The 17609-nt window shown below is 45.9% G+C and overlaps 1 protein-coding gene across 1 annotated transcript in view; it reads right to left on the bottom strand.

Annotated features, from left to right (window-relative positions):
* The window catches only part of LOC125433723 (myomegalin-like), a 48570-nt gene extending 34953 nt beyond the window's left edge, over positions 1-13617 (bottom strand). Inside the window, exons 1-6 of the mRNA XM_048498473.1 lie at positions 13518-13617; positions 11309-11526; positions 6996-7365; positions 4985-5159; positions 3200-3316; positions 752-1214 (exon numbers count right to left, since the gene is read on the bottom strand). Of these exons, the coding sequence (XP_048354430.1) occupies positions 752-1214; positions 3200-3316; positions 4985-5159; positions 6996-7365; positions 11309-11520 (1337 nt within the window). The 5' untranslated portion in view covers positions 11521-11526; positions 13518-13617. The remainder of the gene's footprint in view (positions 1-751; positions 1215-3199; positions 3317-4984; positions 5160-6995; positions 7366-11308; positions 11527-13517) is intronic.
* Between the last annotated feature and the right edge of the window lie 3992 nt (positions 13618-17609).

The raw sequence follows: 17609 nt of genomic DNA, 5'->3' as shown, positions 1-17609 counted from the left end.
GGTGGGATCCAGCAGGTTCTCACCAGTTCCCAAGAATGGGTTACTAATTATTTGTGTGTGCCGAGAGGGGGTTACTAATTGGGTCTGCTCTTCTGTTAGACATTCCATTAGGTCCAAAAATCATAAAGTCCTGTTGTTTCCTATGTGGCTGGTTAGCGAAGGTAGAAAACGGGATAATTCTCCCTGTTGGGCTGTTTTAAAAACATGTTTTAGTAATATGGTAAAGTTCCTTGTTTAAGGAAAGTATCCTTCTTTTGATTTCTAGAAACAAAATTAAGTATTTGAAAGTATTAAGTATTTGACAGGCAGTCAATTAGAGGAGAAGTAGTTGTTTCTGTTGGCAGTGGACGATAGGACTTGCTATAACGAGTTTAAATTATGGACAGAAAGATACCAGCTGGAAATGAGGAACTTTTTTTTACAGTAAGAGTTTTTTACAGTAACAGATAAATTATTAATGCCCCACCCCCAGAATGCCCAGCCACGCCCCCGTCGTGCCCTGCCCAGCCCCATTGGCGCTACGCCACTGTTTGAATCCCACCAGCATGGGAACCTGTTACTAAAATTTTTGGATCCCACCACTGGGTGACAATCTGGGAGCAGGTTGGTGAGCAAAACAGAATAGGAATAATCCTTAGTGGATGTTCTGCCACTCATGGGGGATTATGCGGGAACCAGTGTCATTGTCCACCAGAACCAGTGGACCAACCTCATCTCTGCCCCTCCCAGGAAACCCAACACCCATTCCTACCCCATGGATGCAGTCTGCTTTAGATCCTCTGGTTTGGTGTCATCTAGGTGAGCTTCGAGTAGGGACACTCTCTGGAAAAGCCTGGCCAGGTCTTTGCCGGACTGAAGGCTTTGGGGACAGATGGACCCTAAGCTGTCAGAATGCCAGCCTTCATCTTCATCTGTCATGCTGTGTGACGGGGAACTTCCGAGGGTGTAGTCCTGCTTCATTTTCAGTGGGTGCTCAGCTCCAGAGGCATAGTCACTGGTGGTGGACATGGAGCGCCCATGACTTAGCGGGTTCTGGAAGGCTCGGCTGGAGCTCTGCAGCTTGAGGCCACGGATGTGCAAGGGGAGGGTAGAACCATCATCGTATTGGCTACATCCTAGGAATGCCTCTTGCTTCACCAGCTTCTTTGGAGGAGAGCCTAATAACTTCTTCCAAGACTCGGGGTTCTCGTTGAAGACATTGTCCTCTTCGCATTCTAGGAATAATCGAGGAAAATGCATACATTTCACATTATGTTTTAACCAGTTTTCTTGATGGATCACTGAGGGGTTTAAACGGGCAATCTGACCTTGAAAAGGTGATACTTTCATTATCAGACGCTGATTCTTACGTTACCTATAGAATGTCTTTGTTTGCATGTGCAGCAAAAACAATAAGGGCCAATGAGAACTCAAAAGAAAGCAGGTTCATAGAATTTATAAGTGTAGATGTTTTAGTTAATTCATTTTTAACATTTAGTGAAATTCTCATTTCATTATTACACTTTACATTTTAATGTTTTTTGTTCTTACTGTACTTATTTTGTAATGGCTTTTGGCTATAAACAAGTCCTTTGGGACCATCTCACCCCATATGTCCCTGGTAGGCCTCTGCGTTCTGCTGAGGCCAACTTGCTGATGATCCCTGGCCCCTCTGTGATGCGGCTGGCCTCTACCCGGGCCAGGGCTTTTACAGCCCTGGCCCCTGCCTGGTGGAACACACTTCCATCAGCGGTGCGGGCCCTGCGGGATCTTAGTGATTTCCGCAGGGCCTGTAAGACCGAATTGTTCCACCGGGCTTTTGGGGGAGGCCAGCCGCAGATTGGATGTCCCTGTGTTGCGTGCTGTACCATCATTGGCACTACCAGTGTGACATCTTTCGGTATTGTCTGTCCCCACCCGGCCTTGGGATCGGGAGCCGTCATTAGTATTATTAATATTGTTTTACTGGGTTTTAGAATGCTGCTTATTCTGAGTTATGTATTTTAACTATTTATCACTTATTTATTGTGCACATTGTTTTAGTTGTGGTTTTGCTGTACACCGCTTAGAGCCCTTCGGGGGTGGGCAGTTTATCAAATAATAATAATAATAATAATAATAATAATAATAATAATAATAATAATAATAATAATAATAATAATAATAATAATAATTATTATTATTATTCAATAATGATAATGATAATGATAATGATGATCATAATGATGATGATGATAATGATAATGATAATAATAATAATTATTATTCATCAATAATTATTCATCAATAATTATTCATCAATGATAATGATAATAATAATAATAATAATAATTAATCAATAATTATTCATCAATAATGATAATGATAATGATAATGATGATAATGATGATAATGATAATGATAATGATGATAATAATGATAATGATGATGATGATGATGATGATGATGATGATGATGATGATAATAATAATAATAATAATAATAATAATAATAATAATAAAATGACTATATACATTAACATCCTGGTTTTTTTCTAAATTGTTTTCCAAAGCAGCTTGCAATAATGAAAGAGAGGAAGTTGACGTCCAGTGTGGTGTAATGATTGAGTGTTGGCCTGGGTTACAACGCTGGGCAACCCAGGTTCGAATCTCCACTCTGCCACTGAAGCTCATCAGGTGATCTTGGCACAGTCACTCTTTCTGAGCCAGCTTACCTTACTGGGTTGTTGTGAAGAACAACTGGAAGAGGGGGAAACGATGTTGTACGGGTTGCCAAATGTGAGTTGATAACTTCTTGGAGGTTTGGGGGTAGAACCAGGGAAGGGTGGAGTTTGAAGCAGTGGTGTATCTGTGGGACTAGAAGGAGCAGATGACCCAGACACCAATTGCTTGGGTCTCACTGGACGCACATTTTGGTCACCCGGGCGCCATTTTGTAACAGTGCGCCACCGGTTTGAAGAGGTCAGGGACTTCTATGTGGTATGGTGCCCTGTCAAAAAAGCCATTTCCTCCAGATGAACTAATCTCTGGAGTCTTCAGATCAGTTGGCAATTCTGGTCATAAGCTGCTTTGATTTCCCTCTATGGAGAAAGGTGGGACATAAATATCTAAATAAATAAAAATAGAGGCACAACTAGTCTCTCCAAGTAGTCCTGTCTTTTTTTAAAAAAGTATACCTAAATATTGTAATGAGTAAAATGACCCTTAAATAGTCCCCTCACCAGGACTTGTGGCCTCTTCTCTGTCGGCTTCATTTTCACTTTTCCCACAGGTCTCATAGCCCAGGTCCTGGAGATCCACTTGAACCTGTTTGTTATCCTGCTGTACCCCAGGTCCACCTGTTGCAAAGAAAAGAAAGAGGGTTTTTCCTCCCCAGTTTCTGCTCTTCAGCGTGTTCAACCAGCCATCCTCAGAAGACGCTACAAATGCCAGAAGAAAGGGACCAGCACAACAGCAAGAGTTCCTTCCTCCTCTGGAACATGAAGTCAGAGAAGAAGACTATAGTTAAGGGACAATGGGCAATTTCACTATCCTTTTCACAACGCTGGTTTTGATTCATAATTATGCGGGAGTTACAGCAGGAAATTAAGGAACAAATTACAGTCTCTTGCACCTTACTATTCTGCAAGTGTTCTTTGCAGGACATGCAGTGGCGAAGGAGGTTAAGAGCTTGTGTATCTAATCTGGAGGAACCAGGTTTGATTCCCAGCTCTGCTGCCTGAGCTGTGGAGGCTTATCTGGGGAATTCAGATTAGCCTGTACACTCCCACACACGCCAGCTGGGTGACCTTGGGCTAGTCACAGCTTCTCGGAGCTCTCTCAGCCCCACCTACCTCACAGGGTGTTTGTTGTGAGAGGGGAAGGGCAAAGAGATTGTCAGCCCCTTTGAGTCTCCTGCAGGAGAGAAAGGGGGGATATAAATCCAAACTCTTCTTCTTCTTCCAGCACCAAATGGCCCTGAATTATCTGTTGGCCCACCAAGGAGGATTTTGTTCCATAGGGGGTCAATGAGCCTGCAAAATGACCATTCACAGTTTTAATAAAACCCTTGAATTATAGTTTCAGAGCTCCTCCCTTGGAGGAGCACGTCTTCCTGGTCATTGTCCCTGGTTGCCACAGTAGTCCTCAGCAGTTTCTGCCCTTTTGAATTTTTACTGAGTGAAATGGCAAAACTTACTTGCAAACAACCGCTGAAGTGCATTGACAGTGGATTGGAAGCACGTTATTCAGCATGTGTGAAAGTGCCCCAGGTGCTCATGGACTCAAATCTAGCTCTTCCACTGCAGACCAACATGGCTACCCTCCCAAAATTATGTCATTTGGACTCTCTTTTAGATGCTACAAGTTTAAATGTGTAATAAATTCACTATTGGCATACAGTGGGGTGCTTATTATTATTTTGTAATCTTGCATGTACTGTATATACTCATGTATAAGCCGAGTTTTTCAGCCCTGTTTTTAAGGCTGAAAAATGCCCCCTCGGCTTATACACGAGTCACCGCTTACCAGCCGGCTCTTCAGGCCTCTGCCGAGGCTGGGGGCATGGCTGGGACGACCTCCCTGTGGCTTGGCTTGTTGCTGCCCTCCTTTGAAGGTGAAGAGGGAACCCTGAGGCACCCTGGCTGGCTCGGCTTTGTCAAACCCAGCCGGCAGGCAGAGGGAGCTCCTTATTTGGGCAGTGACATCAGGGAGAGTCACTGCCCAGATAAGGAGTTCCCTCTGCCTCCCGGCTTCCCACCCTCGGCTTATAGGCAAGTCAATAAGTTTTCCCAGGTTTGGGCAGTAAAATTAGGTGCCTCGGCTTATACATGGGTCGGCTTATACACGAGCATATACGGTAATGAAACTAGGCATTTCTTGAGGAATCATATCATCAACACAATACCGTGTTTACAATTGTGACGGTGATACTTAGAGCCACTTTGACCTAACCTCCCAAAACATTATGATCCTAACAGATGGCTAAGTCCTTTGACAACCACAGTAATGGGTGTAGCAGTACTCACTGAGCAGGGTTTGATAGTGTTCTAGCTGCGCCATCTGGGCCTGCACGGCAGCCTCCGAAATCAGGAGTTTATCTTGCAGGTCACGACACTGTTGTCTGCATTGGGTCAGTTCTGAGCGAAGGTGCTGGGCTGGTTCCATTAACTGTTGCCAAAACCCTCTCGCGAGGGTATGGACCTGGAATGAAGAAGCCAGAAATGTGATTGGCAGCCACAGACACACCCCTGTTTATGGCTGGTGTTTGTTCATTCAGCTTAGATTTGTTACTTCACTTTGAATGATTGCCGCTCCAAGTGAAATAGTTACATATGATTAACACTCAACTCTATAGCATGTACATATGAATTTTTATAGTTGTAATTGCAATTTATACAATCTTAACCATAACAGAAAATCTCAGCCTATACAGAGAATGGCTTCTATTATTATCCAAACTCCTTATATCTAATGTGGGCCGAATATCAGCATTTTTGTCCTTTGGAAGTCCTTTTTATTATTGTTGTTGTTGTTGTAGTAGCAGTAGTTTAGTTTGAAATAGTCATTCTATTTACATCTTTTTGATATAATTTCCAAACGATACATTTTCCCTTTTTTAACTCCCACCCTCCCCTAATATTATGTTTTACTTTTCTTTAACCAAACAGCAGTAAGTTCATTCGTTGTCCTTTGAAAGTCCTGACAAGGTTTGGGTAAACTTCCTTGTTTCAACTTTTCATCAGTCTTTTAGCCAAACCAAACTCTGCTACACAGAACAGATGAGAAACCTTCTTGCAATCTGCAGAATCCACAGAATGCTCAGGTTCAATATATGTAAAGTTTGAATAATAATGGAAGCCATTTTCTGTACAGGCTATGATAGCCATGATTGTATAAATTGCAAGTACAATTACAGTTGTGAAGATTCATATGTACAGTATTACAGAGTTGAATGTTAATCATATGCAACTACTGTATTTAGAACTTCAAACCTGCATTTAATGTGAAGTAACAAATCTAAATAGAATGTGAAAAACATCGTTATTTATGACGTGCACAATACATTATTACTGGTCATTGTCTTGGGAAACCCAGGTAAAATTACCTGCCCACTCCCCTTTCTTTCTTTCCTTTGCTTGTGGATTTCAGAGAGTAAACTTTTGTATCTCCAAACTTCGCAGCAAATTTAGTCATATCAAAACTGCCCACAGTGACCAATGGAGCAATCCCATGCAGTTCTTCCATGGGTTCTGACTGGAGTAACTCCATCCAGGATTGCATTGTTAGAACCATAAATGATCTTTAGAACCTTTCCTCTCTATTGCACCTTCCTGCCCCTTGCAACTTTATGAGTGCTTTCTAAAACTGCTTCATTAAACTGACTGTGTGCACAATTGCTTGCTCATAGAACTTCACAAAAGATCTGCACCCAATGTCCTGTTCTTATTCATGCCAGCCTTTCCAAAGTCTTTTTTTTTTTTTGCATAGTTGCATTTTAGGATATTTCCATATTGAGCAGTTTGGAAGCATCAAGTGGGACATCTCAGTTACTTCTGACACGTTCTGTTGTTAAATGTGTCATAATAGTTTTTTTTGTTGCGTTTTTCTTAATGAGAGAAAACAAAAATTCCCGGGATGCTGAATTAGGTGACAGATGGCAAATCCAGCTCTGCTGGCCTCTTGCCTTGAAAACCTTACCGGCTCAGCATGAGCTGGCTGCAACATGACAGCATTTTACACATGCACGCACGCACACAGAGCAAATCTCACACTTGTGAAATGTCATTGTAGGCATAGAGGATATGTGTGGTCCAGACTCCCATGAAATCAGTTCAGCATTGTTGGAACAACCCTGTTCTCCAAATCATCCACAATCCTCTATGACTCTGACTAGCAAAAGCCAGATCCACAGGAGAGTGAAGACCTACTCAGTTCAGGCACAGAGGTCCAAAGGCCTCTCAAGGGTAGAATATAGTGGGTTGTCTATGGGAAGGTCTAAGCCATCCACCATAAACTCTGGGTTAATGCAAGAATTACCTGGGTATCTGTGGAGCTGTGGACCGCACTGGAGTCCACACCTTGGGACTGCAGGTGATGACATTGTGGGTCACCCTTATGAAGAAGCCCCTTCGCCATCTGCCTCTCTTTGGTCTTCTCAGCCATGCCAGCAGTGATATGGGGCTTGAGGATTCCTTTGTCTTCTTGGTTGTTCCACATCAGAGGTTCCTTGGGGAGACCAATCACGGTCTCTGATGTGCTCAGCTTTTCCTGCAGCTTTCTGACATCTGGCCACAAGTCCTTGTCATCCTCTTTCTCGTCTTCATTCTCCCATCCCTCAGACAACGTTTCTTCTCCAATCTGTTCCTTGAGCTCTGCATTTTCTAGACACAGGCTCAGCAGGGCCTTCCTGGGAGGGAACAGAAGGAACAGTGCTCAGAGCTAGGATTTTTGAATTATTAAGCAATGGGGAATGTTTTGGGGACCAACCATCCTGGAGATAGGTTTCACTCTTTAAGCAGCTAGATGTTAAGAACAAGCAATCCAGGTTTGATTTGGAATGAGGCTGTAGTTCTTAATATAAGATTGATTACACAGTAGCTTTCAAACTGACCCCAATTTTTTTTGTTTTGGAATTAGTCACTCTAAATGGTGCCTTGACCTGAACAGCCCAGGCTAGCCCGATTCTGTCAGATCTCAGAACCTAAGCAAGGTTGATCCCAGCAAGTATCAGGATGAGACACTGCTAAGGAATAACAAGGTTGTGAGGTGAAGGCAGATAATGGCAAACAACCTCTAAGTATCTCTTGAAAACTCCACCAGAGGTCTCCATAAGTCAGTTGTGACAATATTTTTTATTTTTTATTAATTTTATATACCGCCCTCCCTTGAGGGCTCAGGGCGGTTCACAACGAGGTTAAAACATACATTAAAACATAATTTACATATCAATTACCTAAAAACAGAACCCATTTAAAAATGTGGATGGCGTCTGGCTACCCCCCTCCCCTCCTTGTGCCCACGGGAGGCCAGATGACATGGTAGATATATTTTTAACCAGGCTAAATGGCAGCCTGGTGGGAACAGGTCCGTCTTGCAGGGCCTGCGGAAACTCTGTACGTCCCGCAGGGCCCTGATCTCCCTAGGGAGCCTGTTCCACCAGGTAGGGGCCAGGGCTGAAAAGGCCCTGCCCCTCGTTGAGGCCAGCTTCATCATTTTTGGGCCAGGAATCACGAGTAGGTCCTCCTCCAAGAAGTGGATGGGCCTACTGGGGCAATATGGGGAGAGGTGGTCCCTCAGGTATGCAGGTCCGAGACCATGAATGGCTTTGAAGGTCAAAACCAACACTTTAAACATAATCCGGAACTCAATCGGCAGCCAGTGCAGATGGTATAGGATCGGTGTAATTCGATCCCTGCTCAAACTGCCAGTAAGGTTGATGAACAGGACAAAAAGGTTGATGAACAGGACAAAATAAAGGAAAGATGGGAACAATACACCGAAGAACTAGGAAAGATGGGAACAATACACCGAAGAACTAAACAGAAGAGCTGAAAGAATGACAGATTCCTTCACAAGAAGGATCTTTTGAAGAACCTGCAGTTTTATAAAGTGAAATGAAAGCCACATTCAAAGCAGTTGGGAGAAACAAATCACCAGGAATAGATGAGATATCAATAGAGCCATTCCAAGCCACAGAAATAGAGTATATCAAAATTTTAACAAGAATATGCCAACAAAAATGGAAAATAAAACAATAGCCCGACCGACAGGAGATAGTCATCTTACTACATTCCCATTTCAAACAAAGGAGATGTCGAAGTCTACAGCAACTATCAGACTATCACATTAATTTCTTTCTTGAGTTAATAATGCTCAAAATCTTGCAACAATGACTGCTGGACAAGAACTGCTGGATGTTCAAGTTGAACTGAGAAAAAGAAAAGACACTGGAGATCATATTCCAAATTTACATTGGTTTCTAGAGCATATCAGATAATTTCAGAAGAAAATCAGCTTGTGTTTTGTAGACTACAGCAAATGTTTTATGTTTTTAGGATTGTATTGGGATGGAATCGTCAGAGGAGTCTCTGCAGAGGCGTAGCTGGGCCAGAGTGCACCCAATGCATACTCTGTATTTTGCAGAAACCTCTGTGGCACCACATGCTCCCCCTTAATAGTGCTGAGGCTGGAAAAAAGTGGCCCCGCTTCACTTGGGCTGAAAAAGCCCGCTGAGTGGGGAAATACACTTCCCATGAGACTTAGGGCAGTGGTGAAAGCGAACCTTTGGCACTCCAGATGTTATGGACTACACTACAATTCCCATCCAGCCCTTTTAACATGGCCAGAGGTGTGCTGGGAAGAGGCTGAGTAAGTATGTCCTGTATCTGAGTAAAGTTAACCACCACTGCCCCAGGCTCACACAAGAGTCTCAAAGGATTTGTGGTTCACCAGAAATTCTTCTCGATCTGAAAGAGAACAGACAGCTTCTCACATGCACTCTATTTAAGGCAAGTGTTGTGTGTGTTGTGTGGTTTTCATCCACAGGGCGTGCCCCGTGCCCTTTGGAATTACAGCGGCTCCTGCAGTGGGCCCATGCTGTGTGATATATGGCAATATTTGAGAGTATATAAGGACATGGTAGTTGAACAGTGATTCCTCCTCACCTCGCCTACTCCTGGAATTGCAATCTATTTCAAACATAAAATCCAGATAAAAGGAAAAGCGGCATGGGTACAACTTAAAGGACAGCATATCCTCATAAAGAAGAGATGAAAAGTCAATAAATCCACAAAATCCTGACATTGTAGATTGGGTCTGAATGGGTCTGCCATGTTGTCCTGGTACAGAAAGCAAATGAGATGATTCAGCTGTGCCTAGATTTGTGAGTTTCGCCTTCTAATATTGTGGTGGGTCGTTCCAACTTTGGACCAGTCTTCCAGCCTGTCATCAGATTCTGTTAGTCAAAAGCCCTCGTACATTCACAATGTTTTTGGCTTCAGAGGGAATGTTTCAGTCCAACAGGATGCCATTTGAACTGAGCTCAATTGCTTATGCGTTTCAAAGAACAACACACTTGATTTTTGAAAACGTGGAACAAATCACCTACGTTTAAGACAATGTTGTATTGTATGGCAAGACCAGGATGAAGAACAGGATGCTGCTCTCATAGAAGTATTAAGAAAACAAGAATATGGAGGAAGGGGTGGTGGTGGAGATCTTTACTGTTTGGACAGATTTATGGAGGAGAAGTCGATCTATGGCTACCAATCTTGATCCTCCTTGATCTGAGATTGCAAATGCCTTAACAGACCAGGTGCTCAGGAGCAACAGCCACAGAAGGCCATTGCTTTCACATCTTGTATGTGAGATCCCAAAGCCACCTGGTGGGCCACTGCGAGTAGCAGAGAGCTGGACTAGATGGACTCTGGTCTGATCCAGCTGGCTTGTTCTTATGTACTTATGATCCAGAAATGGGCCACTGACATTTCATGGCATAGAGGCAAAGGACATCACCTGGTAAATAACATCTCTGTTGAGAGGGGAGGACATTATTTTTACTGTGTGTTGTTGGAAACCCTAAGTAAACATCTGAATACTAGTGCAGGAATAGGACTTGGCCTCCATGGTCTGGTTATAGGGTTTTCAGGGGCATTGGGTCACCCAAGGGCATCAAGTTTAGTATCGCAGTTCCTAAATTCAGCCCTATGCTTTTGAGTTATTGAGAACCAGGGGGCATCCATTGAAAATGCTGGGGGGAAGAATTAGGACTAATAAAAGGAAACATTTTTCCACACAACGTGTGATTGGGTTTTTTTGGAATATGCTGCCACAGGAGGTGGTGATGACCACTAACCTGGATAGCTTTAAAAAGGGCTTGGACAGATTTATGGAGGAGAAGCCGATCTATGGCTACCAATCTTGATCTGAGATTGCAAATGCCTTAGCAGACCAGGTACTCGGGAGCAGCAACAGCAGCAGAAGGCCATTGCTTTCACCTCCTGCATGTGAGCTCCCAAAGGCACCTAGTGGGCCACTACGAGTAGCAGAGTGCTGGACTAGATGGACTCTGGTCTGATCCAGCAGGCTCTTTCTTATGTTCTTATGTTATTATTTCTGGCTCTCTTCCACCAATTTTCACATCAGAATAGATGTCACTATTCTTGATATATCCGTGGGCATAGCGGGGGGGGGGGGCACAGAGAGGCTAAAGCCCCGGGAGCCACCTCCCACAGTCACATAGGGGGTACATTGCAGGATCGTGCCTCTCGCAACTTTGCTCTGTCTCTGAACTCCCCACAGAAAACAGTTGCTGCAGCAGAATCTTCTGTGCCTGGTCAGCCCTGGATTACCTGAAGTGAGACACAGAAGAAAATCCTGCGTCTTCAATCTGCCTCTTGAGATCCTGCAGCTCTTCTTCCAGCTTCTTCTTCTGTTCCAAAACCTGCTGAGCCTCAGATCTTGCATGGAGCAGCTCCTCTTGCAGGCTCCTTTCCAGTGCTGAAGAGACTGGTGCAGGAGAGCTGGTATGGCCCATCAGGATGTCAGCAGTATCTTCCTTCATGTTCTAGTGTGCAATTACAATAAGAAGGGTCAGGCTCCAAAGAACCACTACATCCCTGGGGAAGACCACTGCAAAGGTAACTGCTACAACACAGGTGTCAACCTCACGGCCCTCCAGATGGTATGGACTACAGTTCCCATCATCCCCTGCCAGCATGATGCTGGCGAGATGTTTTAGCAATGCCACCATCTGAACCCGCAAAGTTGACACCTATGGGCCCTGAAATATGGCTTCAGCAAAGAGACTTCGGAAAATCTGGGGAGTTCCTGACATTAATTTCAACGAGGACACGACCCAGCAGCTGGGTGTTAGGTTGGCTATCAAAATGAAGAGCTAAACCCTGAGTGGACTTTCTCATTCTTAAGTATTTGCAACTCCGCTGTTGTGGATTTTCTGGGCTGGGTGGCCAAGGTCTGGTAGTGTTTGCTCCTAACATTTTACTCGCATCTATGGCTGGCATCTCTCAGGGGCATGCCATGGTGAGATGTAATAGCAAATGAAGCAGCAAATGGACTCCACCCAGACCCATGCAAATGTGCTTCGCCCCCTTGTAAGGTGAACAAAACACACACACCACCACACTCTGCACTGTGCCACGGAGAGAAACACATCTCACTGTGAACCTCTGAGGCAGCACGCTGGCATCCGCATAGATGTGGGAAACTTGAGAGCAAAAGCGACCAGACTTGCTGGTACTGAAACCGTAACAGACAGTTGATTCCAGCTGTAGAAGTTTTCAACAATACACTTGCAACTCGTTTGCCTCAAGAGTCAGTTTGCAACAAGAGTCGATGTAGGGCCACTGTTCATGCTGCAAGCAGGCACCTCCGTACAGGATAGAGTTGCTAGGTCTGTGGTGGGGAACGGTTGGCAGTCCAGATGTTCTGGGCCATTATGGCCACCTATCCTATTAGTACATGCCTTGGCCAAAGCCCCTAATTTGAAGTCCTAGACTGTATAGCCGTGGTGGCGAACCTTTGGCACTCCAGATGTTATGGACTTCAATTCCCATCAGCCCCTTCCAGCATGGCCAATTGGCCATGCTGGCAAAATGGTCTGGAAACCGCCACCTACTAACTCTCTGCATCATAGAAGAGACATCAAGCCACTGTCTGTCATCCATTTATTGTGTAAATCATGTGTTAATGTGCCAGTCTAGGATGGTTTTAATAGATTAGATCCAGTAACTCCTTTGACAGTGTTGGCGAACCTATGGCACTCCAGATGTTCATGGACTACAATTCCCATCAGCCCCTGCCAGCATGGCCAATTGGCTGATGGGAATTGGGAATTGTAGTCCATGAACATCTGGCTGATGGGAATCATAGTCCAGGAACATCTGGAGTGCCATAGGTTCGCCACCACTGCGCTAGGTCCTTCTTGGCCACAGGCGGGGAGAGGGGGTAGATTGCTGGAGATTTTGGGGTGGATAGTGGGGGAGGGAGTTCAGCAGGCTGCAAGGCCATCCAGTCCACCCTCCAAAGCACCCGTTTTCTCCAGGGAAACTAATCTCTTTAGTCTGGAGATGAGCTGTAATTCTGAATGCTAACATCTCTAATTTCTACCCTTAGGTAGCATTAGGGTCCTTTCACTACACCCGTGGTGGCGAACCTATGGCACTCCAGATGTTCATGGACTACAATTCCCATCAGCCCCTGCCAGCACGGCCAATTGCTGGGGGTTGATGGGAATTGTAGTCCATGAACATCTGGAGTGCCATAGGTTCGCCACCACTGCACTACACTGACCCTTCATTACAGTACTGGCAGATCTCCACCCCTTGATGCTTGATGGGTTCCTGTCCTCTCTCCCCGGCTTATCTGTGCAAGGGACGTGCTATTAGGCACCCTTCTCAGGCAGAGGGGGGAAAAGACCAAACTTTTCTTCAGCCAACCCCCAACTTTTCCTCAGCCAATCCCAGGATGCCTGCAAGGAAATAACACGGACTCTAAAGGAAGTTCAACACCTTGAAAGTCCTCGGGATTACATGGATTCACCTGCTGCTGCTGAAACGCTCTGTGCACAGCTGCCTCTTCCTCGATGCTGTCTGTAAACTCGGTGCCGGTGTCTTCTGCATCCTCAGTCACAGTTAGAACTGGGAACGACAAAATAAGAGGCAAACAGGCTGAGCTTTAGGCCTCGAGTTTCCTTGCCGTGCGGAAACTCACCACTGCACTCACCTTCATGAGATTCTTGGCATCATCACCAGCTTATTTTGGCTACAGACACGGACTGTGGAAAACAAGTCAGTACTTTGCTGCTGAGGTCAAGCCCTGACTGAAATGTGAATCTCCTGCGTTCCCCAAGCCCAGCAGAACAGCTGCCCCTGCAGACGGCAAACCCTAGAATCTCCTTCCCTTCCTTTCATCACAACAGACACCTGATGAGATAACTGGGGTGGAGAGAGTTCTGAGAGACCGGTGACCAGCCCAAGGTCACCCAGCAGGCTTCATGTGGAGGAGTGGAGAAACAAAGCCAGTTCACCAGATAAGAGTCCGCTGCTCATGTGGAGCAGTGGGGAAGCAAACCCAGTTTGCCATATCAGTCCACTCACTCTTAACCACTACACCACACTCAGTGGTGTAGTGCCCCCTGGGACAGGGGGGTCAGATGACCCCAAGTGCAATAGTGGGGGGGACGGGACAAAATTGTCCCCTCCTTCCCCGCGCTGCCCTGGCTCGGAAGAGCTGGGTCGGCGCAGGGGAGGCACCTAAACACAGCCTAAACATGGACAGTGTCCATCAGAACTGCCCCACCCTGAGCCCTGCCCCCAAGCCCCACCTCTGAATGTGGGGGGGGGCATGAGAGTGGGGGTTGTGGGCAGAGGCGGAGCAAGGGGCCCTGTGCCCCTGCTGCAGCACCGTCCGCCCCCACCCCGCCCAGAATGCCCACAGAATGCCATGCCCCTGCCACGCCCCCTCTGCTGCTCCACCTGGGGCGTCGTACCCCACCTGGCCCCATTGGTTCTACGCCACTGAGTGCAGGAGCAGAGGGGTGTCCTGAGGAGGTTTTGTCCCCAGGCGCCACCCCCGCCCCCCGGATATGCCTCTGACCACACTGGCTTCTCAGCATGGAAACCTATGATAGACTATATAGATAATGAAGAGAAAAAATGAGCTGATACCTGGCAGTTTTGAAGGCCAATGGACTTTTGTAGTAAGGTTTAGCAGAGAAAAGTGTGATGTTCATCGGTTTATCAATAATGCCTTTAAAGATACAACTTTTTCTATGCTGATAATGACCAAGAGGCATATTTTTCAGAGTTAACACTCAATGCAGACGAAATTAGGAATCCTTCTGATAAACGTACTTTTTCTTACAACACCCCCAAGTGTTTTAGAAAGTGGGGCTTTTGCCCAGCAAAACTTTTGACTGGCTGTTAGAGAATTGATTGGCTGTGCAAATTTTCAAAAACTTTGCTTTGGCTGGCACCATAGAATCGCTCCCCCACCCCTCCCCTCAGGCCGCCCCCGTAGCCTGGAGCAGCCTCTGCGGCCCAGAGCAGGCGTCTCTTTTAACTTTTAAAGGTTAGTGAGGCGTGTTGGGGCAGGGGCGTGTGGAGGGGGGGCATATTGGGGGGGATGGGGTGCCATTTTGCCCCGGGCTCCAGCTTTGCTGGACCAAACGCTCTGAAATTTGAACACAATGTAGCTCATGCCTCCCAGAGTGTTTTAAGTTAGGTAATTCGCCTGCAAGGGAAGGGAGTGAAAGAGAAAGGGTCCGCCACCTGGACATGGCCCACCCACCCTAGCAGAGGAAGGGGAACATTAGGGAGGAATGGGGCGGAGTGCCATGCAAGGGAGCGGGAGAGAGGGAGGGGAGTGAGGGGCCTCTTGCCCCTCCCCTCCCTTGCAAGCATTGTGCAATGACACAGGTTCGAACCGTTCGCTTCCCCTTTTCTTTCTTTTCAACTTCACCAGACTGAGCCACAGCAACGCGTGGCCGGGCCCGCTAGTTCCATATGAGAATGAAAAGGTGCAATCTTCTCAGACTGGTCGGAGGGGCTGAAACTGCAGGTAGTTCACCTCACAAGTACTCCAACTTTGTTATAAACTACATATTAATAGTCTAGGGCTACACTGGAACTCCTGAAGAGAAAGTACAGATGACTCAGCAAGACAGAACAGTGTTGCAGGTCTATTCATCTCTAAGGGACCTGGCTAGACACAAGCCAGAAAGACTGAAACCCTGCTTCTCTGCTTGAGCACAACAGACGTGAACTGTTATACCTTAATTATTGTTTTATATACCTTAATTATTGTTTTATGTATTTGATTGTTGTTCCATATATTACTTTTTATGAGCAAACAGGAGAAAGAGCTATTTTGAAGTTGTTTGCTGTTATTGTTATGAATGTGAAGCGTCACAAGGTGGGATCTGCTGGTCTCGATCCTCGAATCAAGAAACGGGCTCTGTTGATCAGCAGTGTTTATTGGAAAGGTAATGAAGCACCCAGCTTGCAAGAAGCCTGTTCTGCCAGACCTGGCTTTTGAAACCCCCTTAATACAGAAACAATCCCCCCTCCCATTTTCCCAAAGAACGTGAGAAAGTTACATTGGAGCCTAAGCGTCCCAAGGTCAGCGACAGATAGAGAAAAACCATGTGGCCTCCTACCTCCATGGAATAGTAGAAACATCCCGTTTCCCATGGGAGTAGAGAGTGTTAGGGATAAGCCTAGTTATCTACCAAGCAAGTGAAACCATAAAAGTAAGATCAAGGAAAGAATGTTCCATTATCTTGGTGGTAACATTTAGCAGGCAAAGTACATATATCTCAAAGCAGTTACATTGACAGGAGTCCATCTCAATCACCCAGATACAACCACTGGCTACATTTAATGTAGCCATCGCATGGAGTTAGGAATGCATCTCAGACAACTAGGTGCCATCCCTGACAGGGATGTGAATTCCTTTAGTTCTCAATTGAGAACAATATCTCTTTGATATCCCTCTTGGAATTAAAATTGGGTCATACACAGAGATCTTTACTGTGTAACTTAAGGTAAACTGTGGCAGCCATTTTGTATCCTGCAACAGCTGTTTTCTGGCAGCCATTTTGTGGCTGTGACCATCTCATTATGTTAGGATCCTAAAGGTGCCCACAGGTTCAAAAAGTTGGGGGGGGGGTCCTCAATTGTCACCTCAAAAGTCACCTTGGATGTCATCAGCAAGCCGATGACATCCGAGGCGCCCAGAGAGAACTGAGACATTCTAACGGCCGGGGGCAACCGGCGAAAACAGAAACCAGCTAATTCCGAAGGCGCCAATTTCCAAGGTTCCACTGTAGTAACCTCCTAATATTCAGATTAAATGTATCTTCCCTTAACTCAAGCCCACCCTGACCTGGATGGCCCAGGCCACCCCAATTCCACCAGCTCTGGGAAGATAAGAAAGCTTTGCTCTGGTTTGTAAGAAGTCCAGGGTTGCGACACAGAGGCAGGCAATGGCAAACCACCTCTGAATGTCTTTTGTCTTGAAAACCCTGTGGGGTCACTCTGAGACTTGGGGCGATTCCGCACATGAGTAAAATAGGTTCGACCCAGTTCCCTGAGAAGGGTACTGACCTAGGTCGAAGCCATTGTTGTTCCCCACTGCAACCAGCTTGATCCCAGCTCGGAAGGCGGAATCATCCTGTGCCTCTTTGTCGCTCCGTTCCGATTGGCTACTATTCTACGGCCATGTTCTGTCCATCCCCACACATGTTATAAAAAAAACTGCCACAGGAATGGAGGGACGAAGGTGGCGTTTTTGATTGGCCAGCTGTACGCATGCCTGAAACACTCAGCTGTGATTGGCTGAATGGGGGACTCCTGGCACCAGAGATTCCGCACTTTACTGGAATCGAGCTGAGTTCGAGCGTGGTTCCCTGAAAAAGTAGTAGTTCCCAACTAGAGTCGGAAATTTGACCGTTACACGGGGCGAAGCTGGTACAAAACCACATCGATCCCAGTGGTTGTGCGGAGCACTTAGGTCGAACGCAGCTCGAACTTAGGTCGATAACTCAAGTGCGGAATCGACCTTGGTGGCTCTTTCCACCCCCATCTTAAGCCCATTAGATCTAACCTCACCTTCTGGAGGAGCAGAAAGAAA

This window comes from Sphaerodactylus townsendi, linkage group LG05, assembly GCF_021028975.2.
Source record: "Sphaerodactylus townsendi isolate TG3544 linkage group LG05, MPM_Stown_v2.3, whole genome shotgun sequence".
Lineage (NCBI taxonomy): Eukaryota > Metazoa > Chordata > Lepidosauria > Squamata > Sphaerodactylidae > Sphaerodactylus > Sphaerodactylus townsendi.
Note: the sequence above shows the minus strand (reverse complement) of the source record. Positions and strands in the feature narration are given on the sequence as shown.